This window comes from Dendropsophus ebraccatus, chromosome 11, assembly GCF_027789765.1.
Source record: "Dendropsophus ebraccatus isolate aDenEbr1 chromosome 11, aDenEbr1.pat, whole genome shotgun sequence".
Lineage (NCBI taxonomy): Eukaryota > Metazoa > Chordata > Amphibia > Anura > Hylidae > Dendropsophus > Dendropsophus ebraccatus.
In genome coordinates, this window is record NC_091464.1 from 64,022,981 (window position 1) to 64,044,537 (window position 21,557).

The window sequence follows — 21,557 nt, forward strand, 5'->3', positions numbered from 1 at the left end:
TAGTAGCCCCCTGCCCAGTAAAGCATATCCCTCTGTAGGTATTCCTCCACCTGTCCCATGTAGGTATGTGAGCATCCAACTGGAGTACAACGCAGGAGAAGTAATGTAATGTATTTACAACAGTTGTAGATGGGATGTGTCCAGTATTACACTTGAGGTTAATGGGACTGAGCCGGAATAGCCAGATAGCTATGGCATTCTTTATGGAAAGCAGACATTTTTTTTTAATCCTATACAATCTCTTTCATTCATGTTCCACAACAGGCAATCAGGGACCTGTAATTCTTCAGATAATGATTCTTCAGATGGGGGTCTGGTAACCGGGATGAAGGGTCATAAAAAGTCAATTATGGGAAAATCCCTTTAAACAGGGCTTCTCAGACAGGTTCTTATCTTTTTGATGGTCCCCAATGATCTAGCCCCATAGTAATTGCCCAGTAAGTAATTTCTTTACTTACATACTACAGTCCTAATCCATAATCTGGTGGTACTTTTAGTGTTATATTATGCGTCTTACATTACTATATAGTTAACTATTGAACATTTTGCTGCTTATAAATGCAGCTTTTCACATGACTCGCAGACAGGCCCGCGCCGCCCCAATCCTTCACTGGGTTAAGAAAATTTGTAATTAGCCGTCCTTTGTTTAGAGAGAGTGAAATCCACTAGACAGGATTAGCTCTTTGTCTTGCTGCATTTTCCCACAGACTTGTCTTATTGCCTGGTTCTAGAAGTTTCCACATCGGACACAATACCCAGTCCACAACCCCTGTGCTGCCAGCGACACGGGGGCAACTCTGCCTCCCAAATATGTACTGGAGAATCAATCGCCACATTACCATAGGAATTAGAGAGGGGGATATTATAGTTACTGGGACCAGAATAATATGGAGAACACTATGAAATGAATAAAAGCTTATGATGAATATAAGATACAAGTTATAGCTGCTCATATACCTGGAATGTATGGCTGTGTTCTCTATCTATCTATCTATCTATCTATCTATCTATCTATCTATCTATCTATCTAACAGCTTGCTCTAATCATTCTCCTATATCTATATACCAGACCACTATCATACAGCCAGGGCTTCCCAGCATCCAGTGTGCCCCCCGCTGCAGCGCCTAGTAATCATTAATCCCTCCACATCATTTGTCAGTCAGGCATTTCAGAGATTGGTAAACTTTCCCAGCTCCTAAAGGGAGTGTTTCCCAGGAATGCAAAGTACAAATCGAATCTAAACACGGCCATTTATCAGGGAAAACATTGGAAGGTTCGCCTGGGCGATCAGCACTGCCCATTCCCCTATGCCATGTGCTCTCATAAGCCTGCCGCCTCTGGGATGGGAAGGGATTCTCAATGACTGCAGCTCCACGCTGAATCAAGGTATGTCCAATGTTCAGTATAAGTATACTTTGGTCTATCTATATGTAGAGTATATGACATGTACAACTGCAACCCCCAGCATGCCCTGACAACATCAGACTAGGGGGAGTTGTAGTCTTTATAATGGCTAGCCAGCTACAGGGTGTATACAGACACTGTATAATAAGATATGTACTTATGCTTTGATGATACATAATATTGCACCAATCAATAAACCATAGAATAGAATGAGCAGACCAGGTTGTACAATCTAAGTTAATGGATCTAAACAGCACAACTCTGCTGTAGACCTGCAGCCTGAGACCTGAGCAGCAGGTGTGGGGCTACAAGTGCCATGTTGCAATGTCTTATATCTAGGAGTTAAAGTGGCAATACCCTTATGCATTTGTTTAATCACTTGTCTTATTGTTTGTCATGTTTAAAGGGGGTCGTCCTGGTTTATCTCTAGGAGCCCCATGTGGTTCATACTTGGGTCCTTTCTATAAATGCACTATATATTTTCATTCAAGCTTTTAAAGAAGCATGGATATATAGCGGTATATGTACAGACATCTTGCCCATATACATGCTGGAGATTTACTCCTATAAGGCCAAGAGAAGAGCGGAGCAAATCAGCCTCGGCCCTTACTTTATAGGCAAAAGACCTAGAAATAGAATGTGATGTGCAAGCAATGTTCTTGGCAGCTTTGAACACTTCTGACCAGTCAGAACATGAAAACAAGATGGTAATAGTGGTCCTGAAGGGAAGATACATAAAGGAGAGGGTCTCATTTCTGTAGGACACTAGCCTTTTGCACACCCTCTATTCAGCTCCCCCACATTCTCTGTCTTCGAGTGAGGCCGATGACAAAATCTGTAACATACCGCCGATCCACCGTGACCGCTAGTGACACCATCTGTAGTCAAAGGGTATCAATGCTAGAGTACTGTGAGCCTATGTTCAAGACATTAAGAATGCCAAGTTTGAGAAATTTAAGCCAAGAATATCCCCCAGAAATCCTTCCTGTTGTGTAGCCCTTTAAAGGGGTATTCTGCTCAAACATAACTTTTCATATGTTGTTGCCCATGGTGAGACTAACAATTTATTCCATACGTGTTATTATCTGTTTGGTTTCCTTCCCCCAGTTCTGAGCTGCTGCTTTCTGCTGAAGACAAAAAAACTGTGTGAGCTTTTCTCTCTTTCTCCTCCTCCTCCCTCCCTTCCAAGAGGGCTGATGTAAACAAGTCCCTGGCCAGCTGTATCTGCAACTTTGTAGCTTATTTGTAATGCTGGGAGGGTTAATCTGAGGTCAAGTTGCTGATAAATTCACTGTGATAAATCCACCTGGCATTACAAAGTTGCAGATAGGGACTTGTGTACATCAGTCATCTCGGAAGGGATGGGGGAGGAGGAGGAGGAGGAGATGGAGAGAAAAGCTTGCACACAGATTTTTGTGTTTTCAGCAAAAAGCAGCAGCTCAGAACTGGCGAAAGGAGACTGAATAAATAATAAGTATAGTAGGAATTGTTAGTCTCACCATGGACAGCAACATATTCAAAGTTATTTTTGAGTGGAATACCCCTTTTAAATTCTATTCTGATCAATCAGAAGCTGCAACAGTGCCCAATGATGGTAGTGTATAGACTATATAGTGTCACCTATAAGCTATTTTCACACGTTTTTTTCAGCTCAGTTTAAAATGGCGTCCTTAATTTTGAGTCTAAAATAATTTGACGTCATTTAGCTGCCTGGCCTCCCCGTCATGCAATAACAGCTGCTGGTACATTATTCTAGTTTAGGTGGACTATTTGGCCTTTGGGTTTAATAATAAAAACTGAGAAAGAACGGTGACAAAAGAAAACTGTGTGTGAACAACTAATAGAAAACGGCCGATGTTTGCAAAAGATGTCCGAAAATAATTGTAATGATCATTATTTTGACGTCCGCGGTAAAAAAACGTTGGTTACCCAATTCACTGTGTGCCGTCCGTCTTACTATTGACTTCAATGCATTGCACTGCAGTCAGTCAAATTGTGGCAATACTGGCCTTTTTTTAAATAGCAAAAGCACCCACCTTTTCTCTATTTTTGACGTTATATGAAGATAGCCATAAAGAGTATGTTGGGTAAATTATATCAAGAGGACCAATGTAATAACATTTTCTCCAATATCTACTTTCCTTTCAGAGTTACATTGGAATTCCGGAAAAGGATTCCTCATTGTGATTAAACAAGGTAGGTTCCATACTGACCAGAGCGCTCGGCATTTGACTCCTGGTGCCTTGAGAAGTTGGATGCCACCATTGGATGCCTGCCAGTAAAACATGGATACAGCCTATGGCTATGTTCAGACGCTGTATGACACCGGCCGTTCTGTGACCCGGCTGGGTCACAGAACGTCTGGTGTCAGATAAGATCATCCTGGCCAGTACTGCAGTACTGGCCGGATGATCTTTAGCACCGCTGAAATCTGATGTGGGCGCATCCGTGCGCGCCTGCATTAGAATTCCCCACTGCACACTATGCAGCGTGCGGCCGAAGCATCCAATTTCATCAGCCACCAGGAATCAAATGCTGAGCTCTCTGGTTTGGAGAACATTGCCGAACAGTTTGGCAAGTCCACTCAACACTACTACTCAGTTTCTGTGCAGCTTCAGCTGCATCCCCCTCCTCCTCTTCATGATTTACACATAAAAGATACATTTTTAAATAGCGTTTTGCCATGTATAAAAAAATACCTTACAATAAGTCTCTGCTTACTTTACTGCAGGGGTGGGGAACCTTTTCCATGTCGAGGGCCGGTCGAGCCTTAATAAAATCATTCGAGGGCCGCACTCAATGTTATACTGTGCGCAGCAGTTAGTAGCGTGGGTTTGCAGCACCCGAACAAGGCAAAGTATTGTTCCCCTAATGCCCCTGCTATTGTAGTTAACCCTCTGTGATGCCCCTTGTACCTGATTTGAATCCTTAGTGATGCCCCTGGTAGCCTAGTTAACCCCCCAGCCATGTCCCTGGTGGCCTAGTTAACCCCCCCAGTCATGTCCCTGGTAGCCTAGTCAGCCCCCCGTCATGTCCCTGGTAGCCTAGTTAACTCCTCAGTCATGTCCCTGGTGGCCTAGTTAACTCCTCAGTCATGTCCCTGGTAGCCTAGTTAACTCCTCAGTCATGTCCCTGGTGGCCTAGTTAACCCCCCCAGTCATGTCCCTGGTAGCCTAGTTAACCCCCCAGTCATGTCCCTGGTAGCCTAGTTAACCCCCTCAGTCATGTCCCTGGTGGCCTAGTTAACTCCTCAGTCATGTCCCTGGTAGCCTAGTTAACTCCTCAGTCATGTCCCTGGTGGCCTAGTTAACTCCTCAGTCATGTCCCTGGTGGCCTAGTTAACTCCTCAGTCATGTCCCTGGTAGCCTAGTTAACTCCTCAGTCATGTCCCTGGTGGCCTAGTTAACTCCTCAGCCATGTCCCTGGTAGCCTAGTTAACTCCTCAGTCATGTCCCTGGTGGCCTAGTTAACCCCCCCAGTCATGTCCCTGGTAGCCTAGTTAACCCCCCAGTCTTGTCCCTGGTAGCCTAGTTAACCCCCCAGTCTTGTCCCTGGTAGCCTATTTACCCCCCCCCCCCCCCCAGTCATGTCCCTGGTGGCCTAGTTAACCCCCAGTGCCTGCCCCAAATGAAAAAAATAAACATCCCACTCACCTTTCCTCCGCTCCCACGCTGTCCAGGTCCTCTTCTCCCTCCTCTCTTCTGTGCCGGTCTTCTCCTGCAGGCGGCGCGCGATGAAATAACGTCATCGCGCGCGGCCCGCAGGAGTCAGAAGACGTGCGCCGCTCTGCGCCGCGCTGGTGAGGCAGGAGCCGGCATACAACACATCTTCCTGTGTCTGTGCCAGCTCCTGCCTCACCAGCGCGGCGCACGTCACAGGAGGGCAGGAGTCAGAAGATGTGCACCGCTCTGAGGGGAAGGAGCCGGCACTCACAGCATCCTCCTGGCAGCTGTCACAGACACAGGAGGATGCCGTGTGTGTCGGCTCCTTCTCCTCCAGAGCGGCGCATGTCACAGGGGAGCCGCGGGCCACATCCGGAGGTGTCAGGGGCCGGATGCGGCCCGCGGGCCGGAGGTTCCCCACCCCTGCTTTACTGCTTGAGATCTTAAAGGGGTTATCCAGTGCTACAAAAACATGGCCACTTTTCCCCCTACTGTTGTCTCCAGTTTAGGTGCAGTTTGCAATTAAGCTCCATTTACTTCAATGGAACTGGAAATGGAGTTTCAAAACCCCACCCATCTGGAGACAACAGTAGGGGGAAAGTGGCCATGTTTTTGTAGCGCTGGATAACCCCTTTAATTGTGGGTTATCTCACACTGCCCAGCTATATACACAACTTAATCTGTCCCTTTAATGGGGTACTCTGAAGAAAAAACCTTTTAGGATATATTCTGTAGGAAGTGCTGTATTCTTGGACACAGTGCTTTCTGCTGCTGCCACCTCTGTCCATGACAGGAACTGTCCAGAACAGGAGTGGTTTTCTATGGGGATTTGCTTCTGATCTGGACAGTTCCTGTCAGAAGTGGCAGCAGAGAGCACTCTGTCACTGCAAATAATACACCACTTCCTGCAGGACATACAGCAGCTGATAAGTATTGGATTAGTATTTTCAAACAAAAGTCATTTACAAACCTATATAACTTTCTGCCACTAGTTCAACATTTTTTGTCCCCAGAGTACCCCTTTAAATGATTCCAGAATAAAATGCAATGTTCGGCCTTACACACACAGTTTCTGTTGGGTTAATTCCAGCGCAAAATGTCTTAAGAATTTTACTAAAACCTATCCTGAGAAGAGCCCTATCTGGAGTGTGAACAGGAATCACAACATAAACAGAGATTACTCAGGCAATGTTACACTCCTGGCACTTACACTAACCGAGCTCCACGACTCCCATTAATGTCTCTGTGTGTTGACATAAAGCATGGGTGATAAATGAGCAATGTGCTGCAGGATTCTTACTATCAACGCCCTGACCCTGCACAGCATGCTGCACCACGGCGGTGGAGGCATCGCAACGGCCGGACATTACATCCTTCTCTGTGTGTTTGGAGTCATCATTAGGATTGGACTGACTTTTGGGTGGTCCGGAACAGGCTGCTTACATGACCTTATGACGTTATGCAATATGGGAATATGCCAGTGGGCAGAAGCATACTGCAGAGGTGAAATGAGGTTAATGGTGGAGAGAAATGTAGAGAAGGAGGCAAGTTTAGTAGTGATGCCCTGAAAAAAGTTTAACATCTGCCTAGAATAACCCTTTAGCGTGGTGACAAGGTGCTATTAGGGCTCTCTCTCACTGCTGTTGTTGAATCCCTGAATGGTGCACAGCTATTTCCTATTCCCTCCATTTCAGGGATTGGGACCAGAGTTGGGCTATTTGCCAGTAGTACTTACACAGGGATTTCCTCCCTTCTGTGGCCACGGCACAGCATACTCCTTTCCACTATGTCATACCATAGTGCTGGGGAAAGTGCACTGGACGGATGAGGCTGGGACTGTACTAGGGGATGATTTACAAAACTGAGTACTATAGATGACATGTGGAGGCAGAAGGGCATTACTGCTGCATCAGCTTTACACTGGACATACAGCTGTAGGTACATTGATAGTTACACAAGGGACAGCTGCGCTGTACTTTATAAGTAGAATGAGATGAGAGGGAAGCCTTGATTTACCTTTCAGTTATAGCAAGGGTCTCAACTTGCAGAGGCACAGATCATCTGTCCCTCTCCTTGCACATAACACATGTTAAACCCAGCCTTCCTGTACTCTGTCCCAATCTAGCTGTTACTAAAAACAGATTACAACAGGTAGTGAACAGCAGATTGCAGTAAAGGGAGACACCTAGTGGTCAAGCCTTTAATGTTAATTTTTGGTAAATACAGTCAGTTACAAATAGGTTAGTAAATCTGCAAGGAAAACATCATATCCAGAATTTTCCTGCAGATTCAAACATACTTGAAACTGATCTCTATGGAATGATTTTCTGGTGGTTTCTTTTTCTCTATTGAAATTTAATAGAATTTCATCATGTGACTCCATGATGCTGGGATGGAGCAAAGGATTTCAAGAGAATGTTGGACCTTATTTGAATTTAATGAGCACAAATGAGCATGAGTCATTACAAATGCCTTTTGACAGGTCATCAGACATGTCAAAACTTATTGATCACATTGGGTCTCACTGCTGAAACCCGCTCTGATCAGAAGATATAGCTGTGGAAAGATCATGGCAGCAGCCCATCCACTCCCTGACCGTATGCCGATTCTGTCAATATTTTCTCATAGACTTACCTTAAAAAATATTGACAAACGGAGTGTGATGTATTCTGATCAGAGACCCACTGTGATTAATAACTTTTGACATGTCTGATGACATGTAAAAAATTATTTGTAGTGACAATGCAGAAACACCTCCTCTCCAATTAGGGGAGTCCAAGGGCGCAGGTCCAAGGAAGGGACAATGTGGTCACAAATAATTATTTATTAATAAAAGTTCCATGAAAATAGTATTAACAAGCGATACAACACGTTTCCAAACTGGGTTGGTTTCTTTCTCAAGTGTCATCAGATGACACTTGAGAAAGAAACCAGTCTGGTTTAGAAACGCGTTGTGTCATCAGATGACACTTGAGAAAGAAACCAGTCCGGTTTAGAAACGCGTTATGTCGCTTTTTAATACTATTTTCATGGAATTTTTATCAATAAATAATTATTTGTGACCACATTGTCCCTTCCTTGGACCTGCGCCCTTGGACTCCCCTAATTGGAGAGGAGGTGTTTTTACATTGGCATATGATCCTGGTTGGATTCATTTGGGGAGAGGCTGCAGTCCTGTTACAAGCTATCTTTGAGTGTTGTGCCTCTCCTTGCACAACCACATCAGGTGAGAGCTTCTAATATTGTGCTCTTACCTGTTTTACTGTCTGACCTGTGCTATGGAGCGCTGTTTTACTTCTTTGTATTTGTAGTAACAGGTAAGCTTTAAATAGAATTACATTATAGGTAAACTTCCACTCCTAAACAATTAAGTTTTTTTTTTTTTGCAAATACAGCATCACTTACCAGCTGAGGGTTATGTGAACCACACCTAATATTCACCAACCTATCAGAATTCATGTGAACCACACCTGGTATTCACCAACTTATCAGAATTTTGTTGAGATTAAATATTTTGGCATAGCTGTGATACTATTTTCAGACTAATTCTTTAATATGATGGGGATATCAGGCGAGGGCTGTTCTCCTTTAAAGCTGGGGGTTGTAGTTTCACAACAGCCAGAGAGCAGCGGCCATTGATGTCAGTTTATTTGCTCATATGACTACACAGTTACCAGCTGGGAACTAGGTCAGGGTCACATTGTCACCAGACCCTTAGATTTCAATAATTTCCCTTCATTTAGATAAATATAACAATAATAAATTTGGTACCATATCATGGTTTACTGCAGCTTTATGCAAAAAAATCTATCTATCTTTATATGTAAAATCTATCTATCTTTATATAGCGAAACCTTGGATTATGAGCATAATTTGTCCCGGGAACATGCTTGTAATCCAATTCACTTGTATATCAAAGCAGATTTTGCCATACAAAATAAATATGCAGACAATCTATTCCATAACCCAAACATAAGGTAGGTAAGGTGTTCTGTATCAATAAAGAACACTTTATCAGTAAAGAAGGGGTTAATCGGTTAACCTAGTTAGTGCTGGTACTAGTGCCGGCTGTCTGGAGCTGATATCATTGAAGGGGATAAATCGGGGGTCAGAAGGAAGCAGCAGTCATACACCATCAAGCGCCATGTGTTGGCAAGATGGTGGCAACACACACACGACCAATGGCGGAAGATGTCCAGACGAGGCCCTGTGGAGTTGAAGCACTCACCACTTGGGTTACGCATGTGCATACAGGATCTAGGCTGCCGGAACACTGGAGTAGGAAAGCACCGGAGCCTCACAAATTTTCAGTCCTCCAGCAGCCGGGCTTTTCGCTTCCACAGGAGGATCTCTGCAGTTCTACACAGTCCCTGATATGGACGGGCACCGGATGAGAGCCGGAAGACATTCAATCACTGGCAGAGTTGAACAGGTAGCAGGAGGTTAACATGAGAGGGCTTTCTACCCAGTATCAGGACGGGGACACAGGGGGCTTGTATAACGTTCACACGTACAGGATCCGCACCATCAAATCTGCTGCGATACGGTATGTGTAAAGCTACCCTAAAACTGAGAGCTTGTCGTACAAAATGCTCTCAGACCAAGTTACTTGTAAACCAAGGTAGATTGATAGATAGATGCCCAAAAAAGTTCCACAGCACTCAGTGAAGTCAGGGTTGCCAACCAACACACCGGGTCCACGGTGTAGGTATATAGTAATCCAATGACGACAGAACTCCAAAATATAGTCAACGGTGATTTAGATAGATAGACATACCCCCTTATAACTACACCCCTGCTCAGGTCCTCATGCTCAGTGCTTGTTATCTCCATATTATAACAAGTTGAGTATAAGGTCTGATTCCCAGGATCAGTGATTTTCAAGGTCCGTGGATAAAGTCGATTATCTACCTACGTGATCCATGAAAAACCATCCTTGATTGCATCCGTTGTTTTTATCAGTGTTCATGTTTTTCACAGATCTGTTTAAAGCTTTTTAAAGGGAATATCCAGCACTACAAAAACATGGCCACTTTCCCCCCTACTGTTGTCTCCAGTTCAGGTGTGGTTAATTTCATATCCTATTTTTTTTTAACGGAGCAGATTACGGATCCATATAAAAACGGAGCGTGTGAATAGCCTAATAGAAAGCAATGGGCTATAAAATTGCCCGTGATCACAGACATCTTCACGGACTGTGTTAATAAGGCCTTAGCGGTTGAGATGGGAATACCCCTTTAAATATAGTACAAGATGGCGTCTAAAGTTTTGCTGGAGATTTGTCCCATTCATCTGAACAGGGGTTGCAGAGATCGATGCATGTTCTGCTGAAACAACCTCCTTCAGATGAATGGGAATGATTTTCACTCACGGATTTCCTACATTAAAATTACTAAGTGTGAACACTCCCTAATAGCGCGCAGCCTGTTATTTTCCCGTAATTTGCCTCGTGCGCAGTGGTTTTCAGCCAGTCAATATGAATATTAATGTCATTGTATAGATATTTACTTAGCCATATCTGTGAGTGCAGAGTAAGGAATCGGCAGTGAGATGAGAAATAACCATGGCGGCCCGCAGAGGGGACTCTCAGCTCCGATTCAGGCGCCTGAAGCTGAATTAAGTCCTTAATTACCTTTATGTTTTCATTCCCTGCTGAGATTTTCTTTCTTAGTAACTAAGGCGATTAATCTTTAATCCTTCTTATGTTTGAGCACTAAAGCCCGAGAAAGCTTCTTTCTGTCACTCTCCCCCAATAAATGGGCAGAAAGCGACACAACCTGTATGGAACAATAATGTACAATTATAGGAACAAGGAAGCATGGATAGAATGAATGCGGAACAGCATCAGTGTGCAACCTGTCTGCCCAGGGACATTATAGCCAGTCTGTAATAAGCGTTCATATACCTGAATGTAAAAAATTACACTGTACCCATAAAAAATTAACCATATAAAATATGGCTCAGCAGCTCCTCTAGTAGGAAGGTAGGTGGTCCTAGTATGTGGGTTGGCACCCAAGTATGCAGGTAGGTGCTCCCAGTATGGAGGTAGATTCATCCAGTATATAGGTAGGTCCCCTAGTATATATGTAGGTACCCCAGTATGTAGGTAGTTGCCCCTAGTATGTAGGTAGTTGCCCCTAGTACGTAGGTAGGTCTTTCAGTATGTAGATAGGTGCTCCCAGTATGTAGGTGCTCCCAGTATGTAGGTAGATGCTGTCAGTATGTAGGTAGGTCCCCCAGTATGTAGGTAGGTCCCCTAGTATGTATGTAGGTGCTCCCAGTATGTAGGTAGATGGTGTCAGTATGTAGGTAGGTTCCCCCCCAGTTTGTAGCTAGGTCTTCCAGTATGTAGGTAGGTGCTCCCAGTATGTAAGTAGGTCCCCAGTATGTAGGTAGGTGCTACCAGTATGTAGGTAGGTCCACTAGCATGTAGGTAGATTCATTCAGTATGTAGGTAGGTCCCGTAGCATATATGTAGGGGCTCCCAGTATGTAGGTAGGTGCTCCCAGTATGTAAGTAGGTGCTCCAGTATTTAGGTAGGTGGTCTCAGTATTTAGGTCAATCGCCCCCGCCTAAATAAAAAAAAAAGGACAAAAAAGACTCATGTGATGTCACACCACGGGTGTTGCTAGTAGATACACCTTTCTCAAAAGCCTGTACTCCAAGTGTAAGTGGTGATGTAGTCGTACTTAAGTTTTGAAACTAGATGTCGCTAGTATGTATATCTTGTGCCCAGGTCTTGCACAGCTGTAGTACTCAAGGGGTTATTGTTGTTTTTAACTTGTGCACCAATGAGAGCTCTTTCTTCTTCTCCTCGACCTATCTCTTTTCTCCTTTCTTCTCTTCTCACCCACTCACAGCAGGTATTACATACCCTGTAGGAGGTAGTCACATGGGGAAAGGAAGTGTTAGTGAGTCTTAGTCACATTGCTGAGCAGAGCGGATGCAAGCCAGCACGGTCCCTACAGCAGCCAAGTTGGGCCCTTGCTTATGCCAGGTCCCCTGTGAGAGGACAAGTCCAGTGAGTCTTAAGGTGCGTTTACACGAAACGATAATTGGCCCGATCGTACGATTAACGATGTTTGGGTAACGATTTTTTTTTTCATAACGATCAGCGTTTAGACGGTACGATATATTGTACGGAAAATCGTTTTGCGAATGCCTAAGCCTATCTCGCACATTGGTTAAATCGGCGAACGACTGTTCACACGGAACGATCTGCGAATTTTTGCGAACAACGATTTGATAACATGTTGAAAGATCAAAATGAACGATTTCTCGTTCGTCGTTTGATCGTTCGCTGCGTTTACACGTACGATCGTTCGAATTCGATCGTTATCGCGCAAATTCGCACGATAATCATTACGTGTAAACGCACCTTTAGTCTAGCCATTAAGCAGAACAGACACACATGGGAGGTACGGACACCTGTTTCTCGAAAGCAACTCTTCTACACACTATGCAGTGTTAAACACTCTCGGAGAGGACAAGTCAGGGATCATTCCACCCCATGCCGTGAAAAAGTCTAATGGTGCAGGACGGTATCCTATAACAGAGGAACTGATCCGGATAGAGCAAAGTTGCTAGAAGCCTATATACTCTATTTTGCAGTGCGGGTGTAATCAGAAAATTCTGACCACTCTGCTCAACCCAGGTAACAAGGTCTGGAGCTTGTGTCACCCTCTTGGACGGGTTGCCCGACACTGGTGGGCAATGGTTGGTGCAAAGACCAAAAAAAATCAAAACACGGGCACAAGTATTCTTTCTACTCTCAAGTATTCTACTTCTAAAGTTCCGGCAGAGCCCAGTACTACATTGGGTTGGGACTCTCTCGACATCCTCGTCTCTACTTCTCTGAACCTTCTTTACTTCTCCACCCGCAACCAAATTCGCACAGCTATTCTACCTCTCAAGCTCTCAGTACATGTCTTGTCAGTCAAGTCCAAAGTTTATTATCAAGTCAGACGTCTATGGTATATTCCTGTATCAGGTATTCCTGCAGTAAAGAAGAGTTTATTTATTGTAACAGGAGTCAGTGATTCTTATCCAAACACCTACACAGTAATGACACCTTCTTTGGGTCATCTCCCCTTTCTGTGGGTGGCGGTACAGATAGTCTGGGTGGGTCACAACTCCACTCCGGACCACCGTGATAAGTGCTCAAGGGACCCCCTCACAATAGGGGAAAGGGTATAGCCAGCCTCTCTAAAATAAAAGCAGGTGTGCCACCATACCTGTGTGCCCAACCGCCACTGGTGTCACAACAACTTAACATCTGGCTGAGCTATTCCCTGACCAACCACTACTATAGTGGAGTCAAACTTCACCATCTAGGGAACATGGCAAGGAGCCACAGGCTCTTCGCTTTATCACAGTTTTCAATTGCATTAACGTCCTAAGGCTGCATTTAGAGCTGAAAGTGGTGCTCTCTCAGATATTCCCCTGTTAGAAACTACCAGCATTTGAGCCCCCTTGGCCAGGGTGGCGCTGGTGCCCTAACCAGGTACCTACTAAGTGTTCTTTGGATGCCCATACAGTTAAAAAGGGCGCAAATGGGTGGTAAAGACCATGAAATTGCCCCTTGAATAAACACATAATGCATAGAACATGTAAAACCTTTTGTGTCTCCATGAACCATGCCAGCAAAATGCCTCTATTAGGAAATCCTCAGTTTGATCCCATTAAGAACACCATTAGTGTGCCCCCTAGAGATGTAGTATCAGAGCCTCCGATAATCATTGCCCACAATGGCCTGTCTATGGCATCTTCTTATGTGGCAGAGAGTCATTTGGACCCTTCATGCATTATGGTGCCACTTCTTTTTCTCTTACAGCTATACCCCTAGTGTCTGCATTGGAGAATATAGCTATGTAGTCATTGTTTTGTGATGTGGCTCATGGTGGCTCAGTGGTTAGCACTGTATCCTTGCAGCGCTGTGGTCCTGGGAACAAATCCCACCAAGGACAACATCTGCAAAGAGTTTGTATGACAGGGAGCAATAATTGGCAAAACTACGTAAAGTGCTGCTGAATCTGTGTGCGCTATACAAATAAAAGCTTTATTATGTCTATATGGAGATAGAATTTGTTGTTCCCATTTATGAAACATTACATTAATTATTATGGTTGACTATTACGTAACAATTCCCAGCATCCTGTGTGAGTCATTTTATTTCTAGTTGTTTCTCTCATACCAGAAGGGGATCCACACAGTATTACCACATAATCTGTGCCGTCTGCAGTCATTGCTCCTTTAACTAACACATGATATTTAGCCAGAAACTTCTGAGACTCATTTCCTGCTACTGGTGCTGCTGCTGCGTGGCAGAGGAACCAAAGATAGATCAAGAGAAAAACATCTAGAGAAATACAGGAAAAGACGAGAATAAGATCCTAGAATGCAACAGGGTTCAGCAGGGGAGAGCGAGCCAGGAGCGCCGCAGCATCCGCACCTCCACAGTGTAACCTGATAGGGTGAGGATATACATGTATACATGTGGTATATACCAGAGAGGGTGAGGATATGTGCATGTAGCGTATACCAGAGAGGGTGAGGATATGTGCATGTAGCGTATACCAGAGAGGGTGAGGATATGCGCATGTAGCGTATACCAGAGAGGGTGAGGATATGTGCATGTAGCGTATACCAGAGAGGGTGAGGATATGCGCATGTAGCGTATACCAGAGAGGGTGAGGATATGTGCATGTAGTGTATACCAGAGAGGGTGAGGATATATACATGTGGTATATACCAGAGTGTGTGAGGATATATATATATATATATATATATATGATATATACCAGAGTGTGTGAGGATATATATATGATATATACCTGAGAAAGTGAGGATATATACATGTGCTATATACTAGAGACACAAAAAAAGAACAACTGAACTGCCATATCCAGAACTGCTAGTGTGCCCTACAGGCCGCAGGTAACATGGATGATAGATAGATAGATAGATAGATAGATAGATAGATAGATAGATAGATAGATAGATAGATAGATACTGTATTAGTAACTGTACTCACTGCACTTACTGACAGCAGCTCCCTGTGTACCTCACAGCTGAAATCAGATTCCCCTCCTTCACGTTAGGATGCCGTACTCTGTGCTGTTTCTATCCATAAGGTAACCAGCATGGAGGAGCATGTGACCATGCCCTGCCCCCAGTGTCCTCCATAGACATATACAGGCTCAGTGGTGGACACTGGGGACATGGCACAGTCACATGCTACTCCATGTCGGCCATCTTATGGACAGAAACACCACAGAGCAGGACAGCATAGCCTGGAGGAGGGGAGTCTGATTTTAGCTCAACGGGGTACACAGGGAGCTGCTGTCAGTATATACAGTGAGCACACTTACTATTACTGTACACTGAGCAATTTTACTATACAGTGGCCAACCCCTTTAAATACTGTTTGTCACATGTTATGTTTTCTCCAATCACAGGTGCGGGCTTGTTTCCCTGACTTTTCTGCCTATCCTCTTTATTCTCTCTTACCCACACACAGCTCCACCAATCACACACCAGCTAAGGTACAAAAAGGAGCTAGTTCCTGCTGGGAGGGCTTTTTGAGGTCAGTAGTAATGGCTTTTTGGGGTCAGTAGTAATGGGACACACACAAATAGCACAGTTCCTGCTGCAGTAAAGCCAGGGCTTGCCTTAGGCCAGGACCTAGAGACCTATTTAACTATGCAAGTTAGTACCGCTAGCATGCAGTGCTAGAAACGTCCTCTGAGGAAAACCTTGTCCACGCCAGGGATACCTTCTGCAACACACAGGGCAGTCACCTGGAGTTACTGACCCCAGTAGGACAAAGCAGCATATAAGCCTACGTATCCTACTGTAATGCACAAATATTCTGGGAAGTCTTGAAAAGTCTACTCAACCCAGTGCAGGGACCTGGGACCTCATACTACCCTAGCAGGACGGGTAACCTGACACTATAGTGCAAAAGGCGATCAAATCTAAAGTATCTATACGCGAGTACGAGTATCTTGTTCTTTTGTTACTTCTCCTCCCAACTACATCATCCCGTCAGAGTACACTACTACATTGGACAGGGCCCTCAAGATGCTCCTCTACTTCACTCTACTTTCACTTCACAAAGTCTATTGCTACTACCTCCTGCCTGCACCCGAAGTTACCAAAAGTGTATTCATTGTGTATTGCACTGAAGTTTCTACAAGTATACCAAGTTATCCTGGATAAGTCACTGGAGTCTGGTAAATTATCTCTTGCACCTGCACCTCTACACCTGTTCTGTTTGTCTGGGGGTGGGTTCCAATACCACTCCTGGCCACCGTGGCAAGTGCCCAAGTGACCCTACACCCATGCAGCAGCCACAACACTGCATAGCTATCCCAGCACATGGCAGATAGATAGATAGATAGATAGATAGATAGGATAGAATAAGAGCATACAGATATTTAACCCATTATTGTTTAGAATATTGATAACTCTTTTTTTCTTGTCTAGATTAGACTTGCCCCCTGTGTTCCCCCAATGGATGGAGTTTCGCCAGTTAAAGCCTGACGCCTATGATATCAGGATATCAATGTCCTCCCATAAATACCAGTTCTTCCTCCTAGGCTTCTTGAACCTTTGTATTGTTAAGGACCTTGTACACAGCCAGAACCATACACTGATATTCTCCAAGGACAACAACATCCGGAACTGCAGTTGCTCCTTTGACATCCCGAGCTGTGACTTCAGTCTGGCCAACCTGATGTGTAACTGTAAGTCAATCGTTCTTCCAAAGAACAAGACGGGATCCAGGCTGAGCTACAATGGTGACCTGACCATCTGGTTCTCCGACACAACCACCCTGGGGAGATTGGTTAACTTCACCTTTGTGCATAACCTAAAACTATCATTGTGTGGAGCAACTACTCTCCCGACGGAGTATCTGGCCATCCTGGGGCTCAAGTACCTTCGTGTCCAAGCCGACAGCATCCAAGAACAAAGCCTGACAATAACCCATTGCAGTGTCAAGGACAGACCATGCCTAGTGCCTACAACCCCCCCGTTTCAAATCTCCTACCTGGATACATCACTGTTTAATGGACTTCCCTTGTTAAAGTCGTACAGTGTGGAGAATGTTTCGAGCATAAAGGAACAGTTCCCGAATCTGCCATATACCAGCTGGATATCAGCCACAAACAAGAGCTACATAGTGACGCTAATATACTGATTATCAGAGTGTCAGTGTAATATGACTATATGGGGGGTAATGGTCCTGATAACTTGACCTTATTGAGTGTGTGGTGTAGAAGTGAGAAGAGAGTGAATAAATACATTTATTCTCAGTGCTGTGGAATATGTTGGTGCTACATTGATAAATAATAAAAAACCTTTTGGAAGAAATCAAGTTATCATTTTCATCCTCCATTCTTAGGCTATGGTCACACATAGTATGAGACCGGCCGGGTCACGGAACGGCCGATCTCAGAAAAGATCATCCCTTTAGCGCCGCTAAGTTCTGATGCGGGCTCATCAGTGTGTGCCCGCATCACAACTCACCACAGCACACAATGCTCCATTGTGTGAACTGACAGGGTTTTCTGCGGCCGTTTTCTGCAGCTTCTGTTTCTATATAGAAGTTAGGCACCCCAATTTGCACCTATAGAACAGTTAGGTCTCTCATTGCAGGTAGCTCCCCCTGTAGGTAGTATTCTCCCATGTAGCTAATCCCCCTGTAAGTAACCCCCAATAGTAAGCCCACCAATATGTAGTATTCCCTGTGTAGGAACACCCTGTAGACAATTGCCCTAGTACTAAGCCCTAAGTACTAAGTAGATAGTATCCCCCAATTTAAGTACCCCCTGTAGGTAATCCTGCTCGTAGTATCCCCCAATGCAGTAGGCATCCCACTGTAGGTAATGCCTATTAGTTACCCTCCCCCCCCACCTCATCCAGCAGATAGCATCCCCATGTTAAACATCTCCCCTGCCAGTTAACCCCTTCCCCCTATGTAGGCATCTCCCCTGGTAGTAAGCCTCCCCCCCCCCCCATGTAGCCATCCTCCTGTTAGCCCCCTTCCACATATGACATCCCCCTTCTCTTTATGTAGGCATACCCCTGGTAATAAGCCCCCCTTTCCCCTCTATGCAGGCATCCCCCCTGGTAGACATCCCCCTGTGTAAAAAAAAATAACAAAACCAAAAACCCCATACTCACCTAGCAGCAGTGCGGCACACATCCAGTAGCTCCTGTCCCTGCACTGGTTAATGTCACTCGTGCACTGGGGGATGGAGCAGCCTTCTGTGGCTGGAGATTAATGCTGCCTGCAGCCACAAGGGTAATTGACAGAGTGGGAAGCCAATAGCCCCTTGTTCTGTCAGTAACACTCAGTGCTGCATTTAACTGCAAGCGCTAATCAGGAGCGCTCACAGCACCTGGTGGCCCAACTCTTGGTACTAAAGCCAGGGAAAGGGGAGTGGGAAACATGAATGCCATCCTGGGACATCACCCCCAAATTATGAATGTTCCGACAGTTCTGAAACAGTATGCTAATGTGCTGTGTCAACTTCCCTAATGTGTACTGTGCCACTTCCCTACCTTATGTGCTGTGTCACTGTCCCCTCTAATGTACTATGCCAGCGGCCCTGTACTGTGCTATGACACTGTCCCCTCTAATCAATGTTTCCCAATTTGTCGCTCTCCAGCTGTTGCAAAACTACAACTCCCATCATGAACTCTTAGATGACATAATGGGGGTTGTAGTTCTGCAACCTGAAAAGCCACAGTTTGGGGAACACAGCTTATATTAATCTGCCCCCTGGTAATGCTCACCTGTCCAGGCTCCATCTGTGCTGCTGTCTTGTGGTCAGGTCTGGATGCTTTGCAGTGCAGGGAGAGTTATTGGCACTGCTCTGCATTAGGGCGGGTTCAGACTGAGGAATTCTCACAGAAAATGTCTGCGGAATTCCATTAGCTGTCCGCCGGCACATCTGGGCGCCTTTCCGCCGGCCCCATAGACACCATTCTATGGGCCGGCGTATTCCGCTATACGCTGAAATTTTTTTAGCGGATCGCGGAATACGCCGGCCCATAAAATGGTGTCTATGGAGCCGGCGGAAAAGCGTGTGCCCGTGCGGGCGGACAGCTGACGGAATTCCGCTGACATTTTCCGCGAGAGTTCCTCAGTCTGAACCCGCCCTTACACAGGAAGTGCACAGTGGCTTGTCCTCCATTTAGAGGACAAGGTACCGATAGAAAGAACACGTCATGGCGCAAAAAATGACACCTGACACAGCCCCATAAACCAAAGGATAAAAGCGCTATAAGCCTGGGAATGGAGCAATTTTAAGGAACGTATATTTGTTAACAATGGTTTTAATTTTTTACAGGCCATCAGATACAATAAAAGTTATACATGTTATATATCGTTGTAATCGTAATGACTTGAGGAACATATATAACAACTAAGTTTTTCCATAGCACACACGGCGTAAAAATGAAGCCCCCCCAAAGAAAAATAATTGCGTTTTTTTTTCAATTTCACTGCGCATATAATTTTTTTCTGGTTTCGCAGCATATTTTATGGCAAAATTAAGCCTGTCATTGCGAAGTACAATTAGTGACGCAAAAAATAAGGGCTCATGTGGGTCTGTAGGTGTAAAATGCAAGTACTATGGCCTTTTAAGCACATGGAGGAAAAAACTAAAACGCAAAAACGAAAGTTAGCACGGTCCTTAAGGGGTTAAAGGAGAAGTCCGGCCAAAATAATTTTTTGATATGTTATTACTTATGGAAAGTTATACAAATTTCTAATGTACATTAATTATGGGAAATGCACATATACTGCTATTTCCCTTAATTTAGTAGATCATGGAGTGTTAGAATTCTCTCAGAAATAGTGACGTCACGACGAACGGTGTAATTCCTATGGAGTGTCCAGCAGGGGCGCTTTATATGTAGAAGTCTATGGGACTTTATTGTGTCTATGGATGTATATGTAAACTAATGTAATGTACAGTGTGCTTTATTGAATGAATACATTTATGGAATACTATGGGGAACAAGTGTCCTTGCTCCCCAAAGTATTCCATATATGTATTCAATCAGTACATTTGCACGGCACCGAGCAGGGAGGGAGAGATGTGCTTATGCATCTACCTCCCCCATCCCTCCATGCTCGGTGCTGCCGCCACCTATACGCAGTACTATTCCCCCATCATCTGCTCATAATATGAGCAGATGATGGGGGAATAGTACCAGGGCCGATCTCCATCATTGGTAAGCCCGCCAACCGCCGCACTCCCGCCGTCGCCCGCCGCACTGAACTATATACACTGAACTACTACTCCCATCACCTGCTCATAGTATGAGCAGGTAATGGGAGTAGTAGCTGGGTTATGCCTATCACTTGCCTGCCGCCGGGCGCAGGGGGGAGAAGCTCATCACACAGGAGCGATCATGCCCCCTCCGCTCCCCCCTCCTCCTTCTTCCAGGCAAACTTCCCCCTATCCTGGTGTCTGCACTGACCGTCCTCTCCCATGCGTGCCGGCCAAGGACACCAGGAAGCACTGGGAGCCGGTATGTGAGAGCTGCGGTTAGGCGGGGAGTCAGCCGGGATAGGGGGAAGTTTGCCTGGAAAAAGGAGGAGGGAAGAGCGGCAGGCAAGTGAAAGGCATAACCCAGCTACTGCTCCCATCACCTGCTCCCATCAGTAGTTCAGTGTATATAGTTCAGTGCGGCGGATCAGCGGGCGGCGGCGGATCAGCGGGCTTACCAATGATGGAGATCGGCCCTGGTACTATTCCCCCATCATCTGCTCATACTATGAGCAGATGATGGGGGAATAGTACTGCATATATATGTGGCGGCGGCAGCACCGAGCATGGAGGGAGGGGGAGGTAGATGTATAGGCACATCTCTCCCTCCCTGCTCAGTGCCCTGCAAATGTACTGATTGAATACATATATGGAATACTTTGGGGAGCAAGGACACTTGTTCCCCATAGTATTCCATAAATGTATTCATTCAATAAAGCACACTGTACATAACATTACATTAGTTTACATAGACATCCATAGACACAAAGTCCTATAGACTTCTACATATAGAGTGCCCCCTGCTGGACACTCCATAGGAATTACACCGTTTTTCATGACGTCACTGTTAATTAATGTACATTAGAAATTTGTATAACTCTCTATAAGTAATAACATATCAAAAAATTATTTTGGCCGGACTTCTCCTTTAAGTGTAAGTGACAGGAGCAGCTCAAGTCACTTACTGATCATGACCCTCGCAATGTGACTTCGGGGGTCCAGATCGCTTTCATGGACCACCGGAGTTTTCTCTGTGCGGTCTGGCTGGCGTTCTGCTCATAGGGTCTGCCACATATGTAGAACGCTGATAACACTGATCAATGCTATGCATAGCAATGATCAGTGTATGCAATCCTTATGTAAAAGTGTTTAGAAATTGTTTATAAAAATACCCCAAAGCTCCTCCCCCAATAAAAAATTTAA

The 21,557-nt window shown here is 45.0% G+C and overlaps 1 protein-coding gene across 4 annotated transcripts; it reads left to right on the forward strand.

The window, feature by feature from the left end:
* Positions 1-1,185: 1,185 nt before the first annotated feature.
* On the forward strand, positions 1,186-17,442 carry EPCIP (exosomal polycystin 1 interacting protein). Of its 4 annotated transcripts, none has more exons than XM_069945611.1 (3): positions 1,186-1,387; positions 3,554-3,601; positions 16,560-17,442. In XM_069945611.1, exons 1-3 carry the CDS (start codon positions 1,309-1,311, stop codon positions 17,267-17,269), a joined length of 837 nt encoding a protein of 278 aa, XP_069801712.1. In that variant the 5' UTR covers positions 1,186-1,308; the 3' UTR covers positions 17,270-17,442. The 4 variants fall into 4 exon arrangements, with proteins under 4 accessions (XP_069801712.1, XP_069801713.1, XP_069801714.1 ...); XM_069945612.1 differs by having other exon boundaries at positions 1,345-1,387; positions 16,555-17,442; XM_069945613.1 differs by lacking the exons at positions 1,186-1,387; positions 3,554-3,601 and adding an exon at positions 14,035-14,540 and having other exon boundaries at positions 16,555-17,442.
* The last annotated feature ends 4,115 nt before the right edge of the window (positions 17,443-21,557 follow it).

Coding starts and splice junctions, on each gene's coding strand:
- EPCIP (XM_069945611.1), top strand. CDS start 1,309: ATGCCATGTGCTCTCATAAGCCTGCCGCCTCTGGGATGGGAAGGGATT. Junction 1,388..3,553: donor CAGCTCCACGCTGAATCAAG/GTATGTCCAATG, acceptor CTTTCCTTTCAG/AGTTACATTGGAATTCCGGA. Junction 3,602..16,559: donor CCTCATTGTGATTAAACAAG/GTAGGTTCCATA, acceptor TGTCTAGATTAG/ACTTGCCCCCTGTGTTCCCC.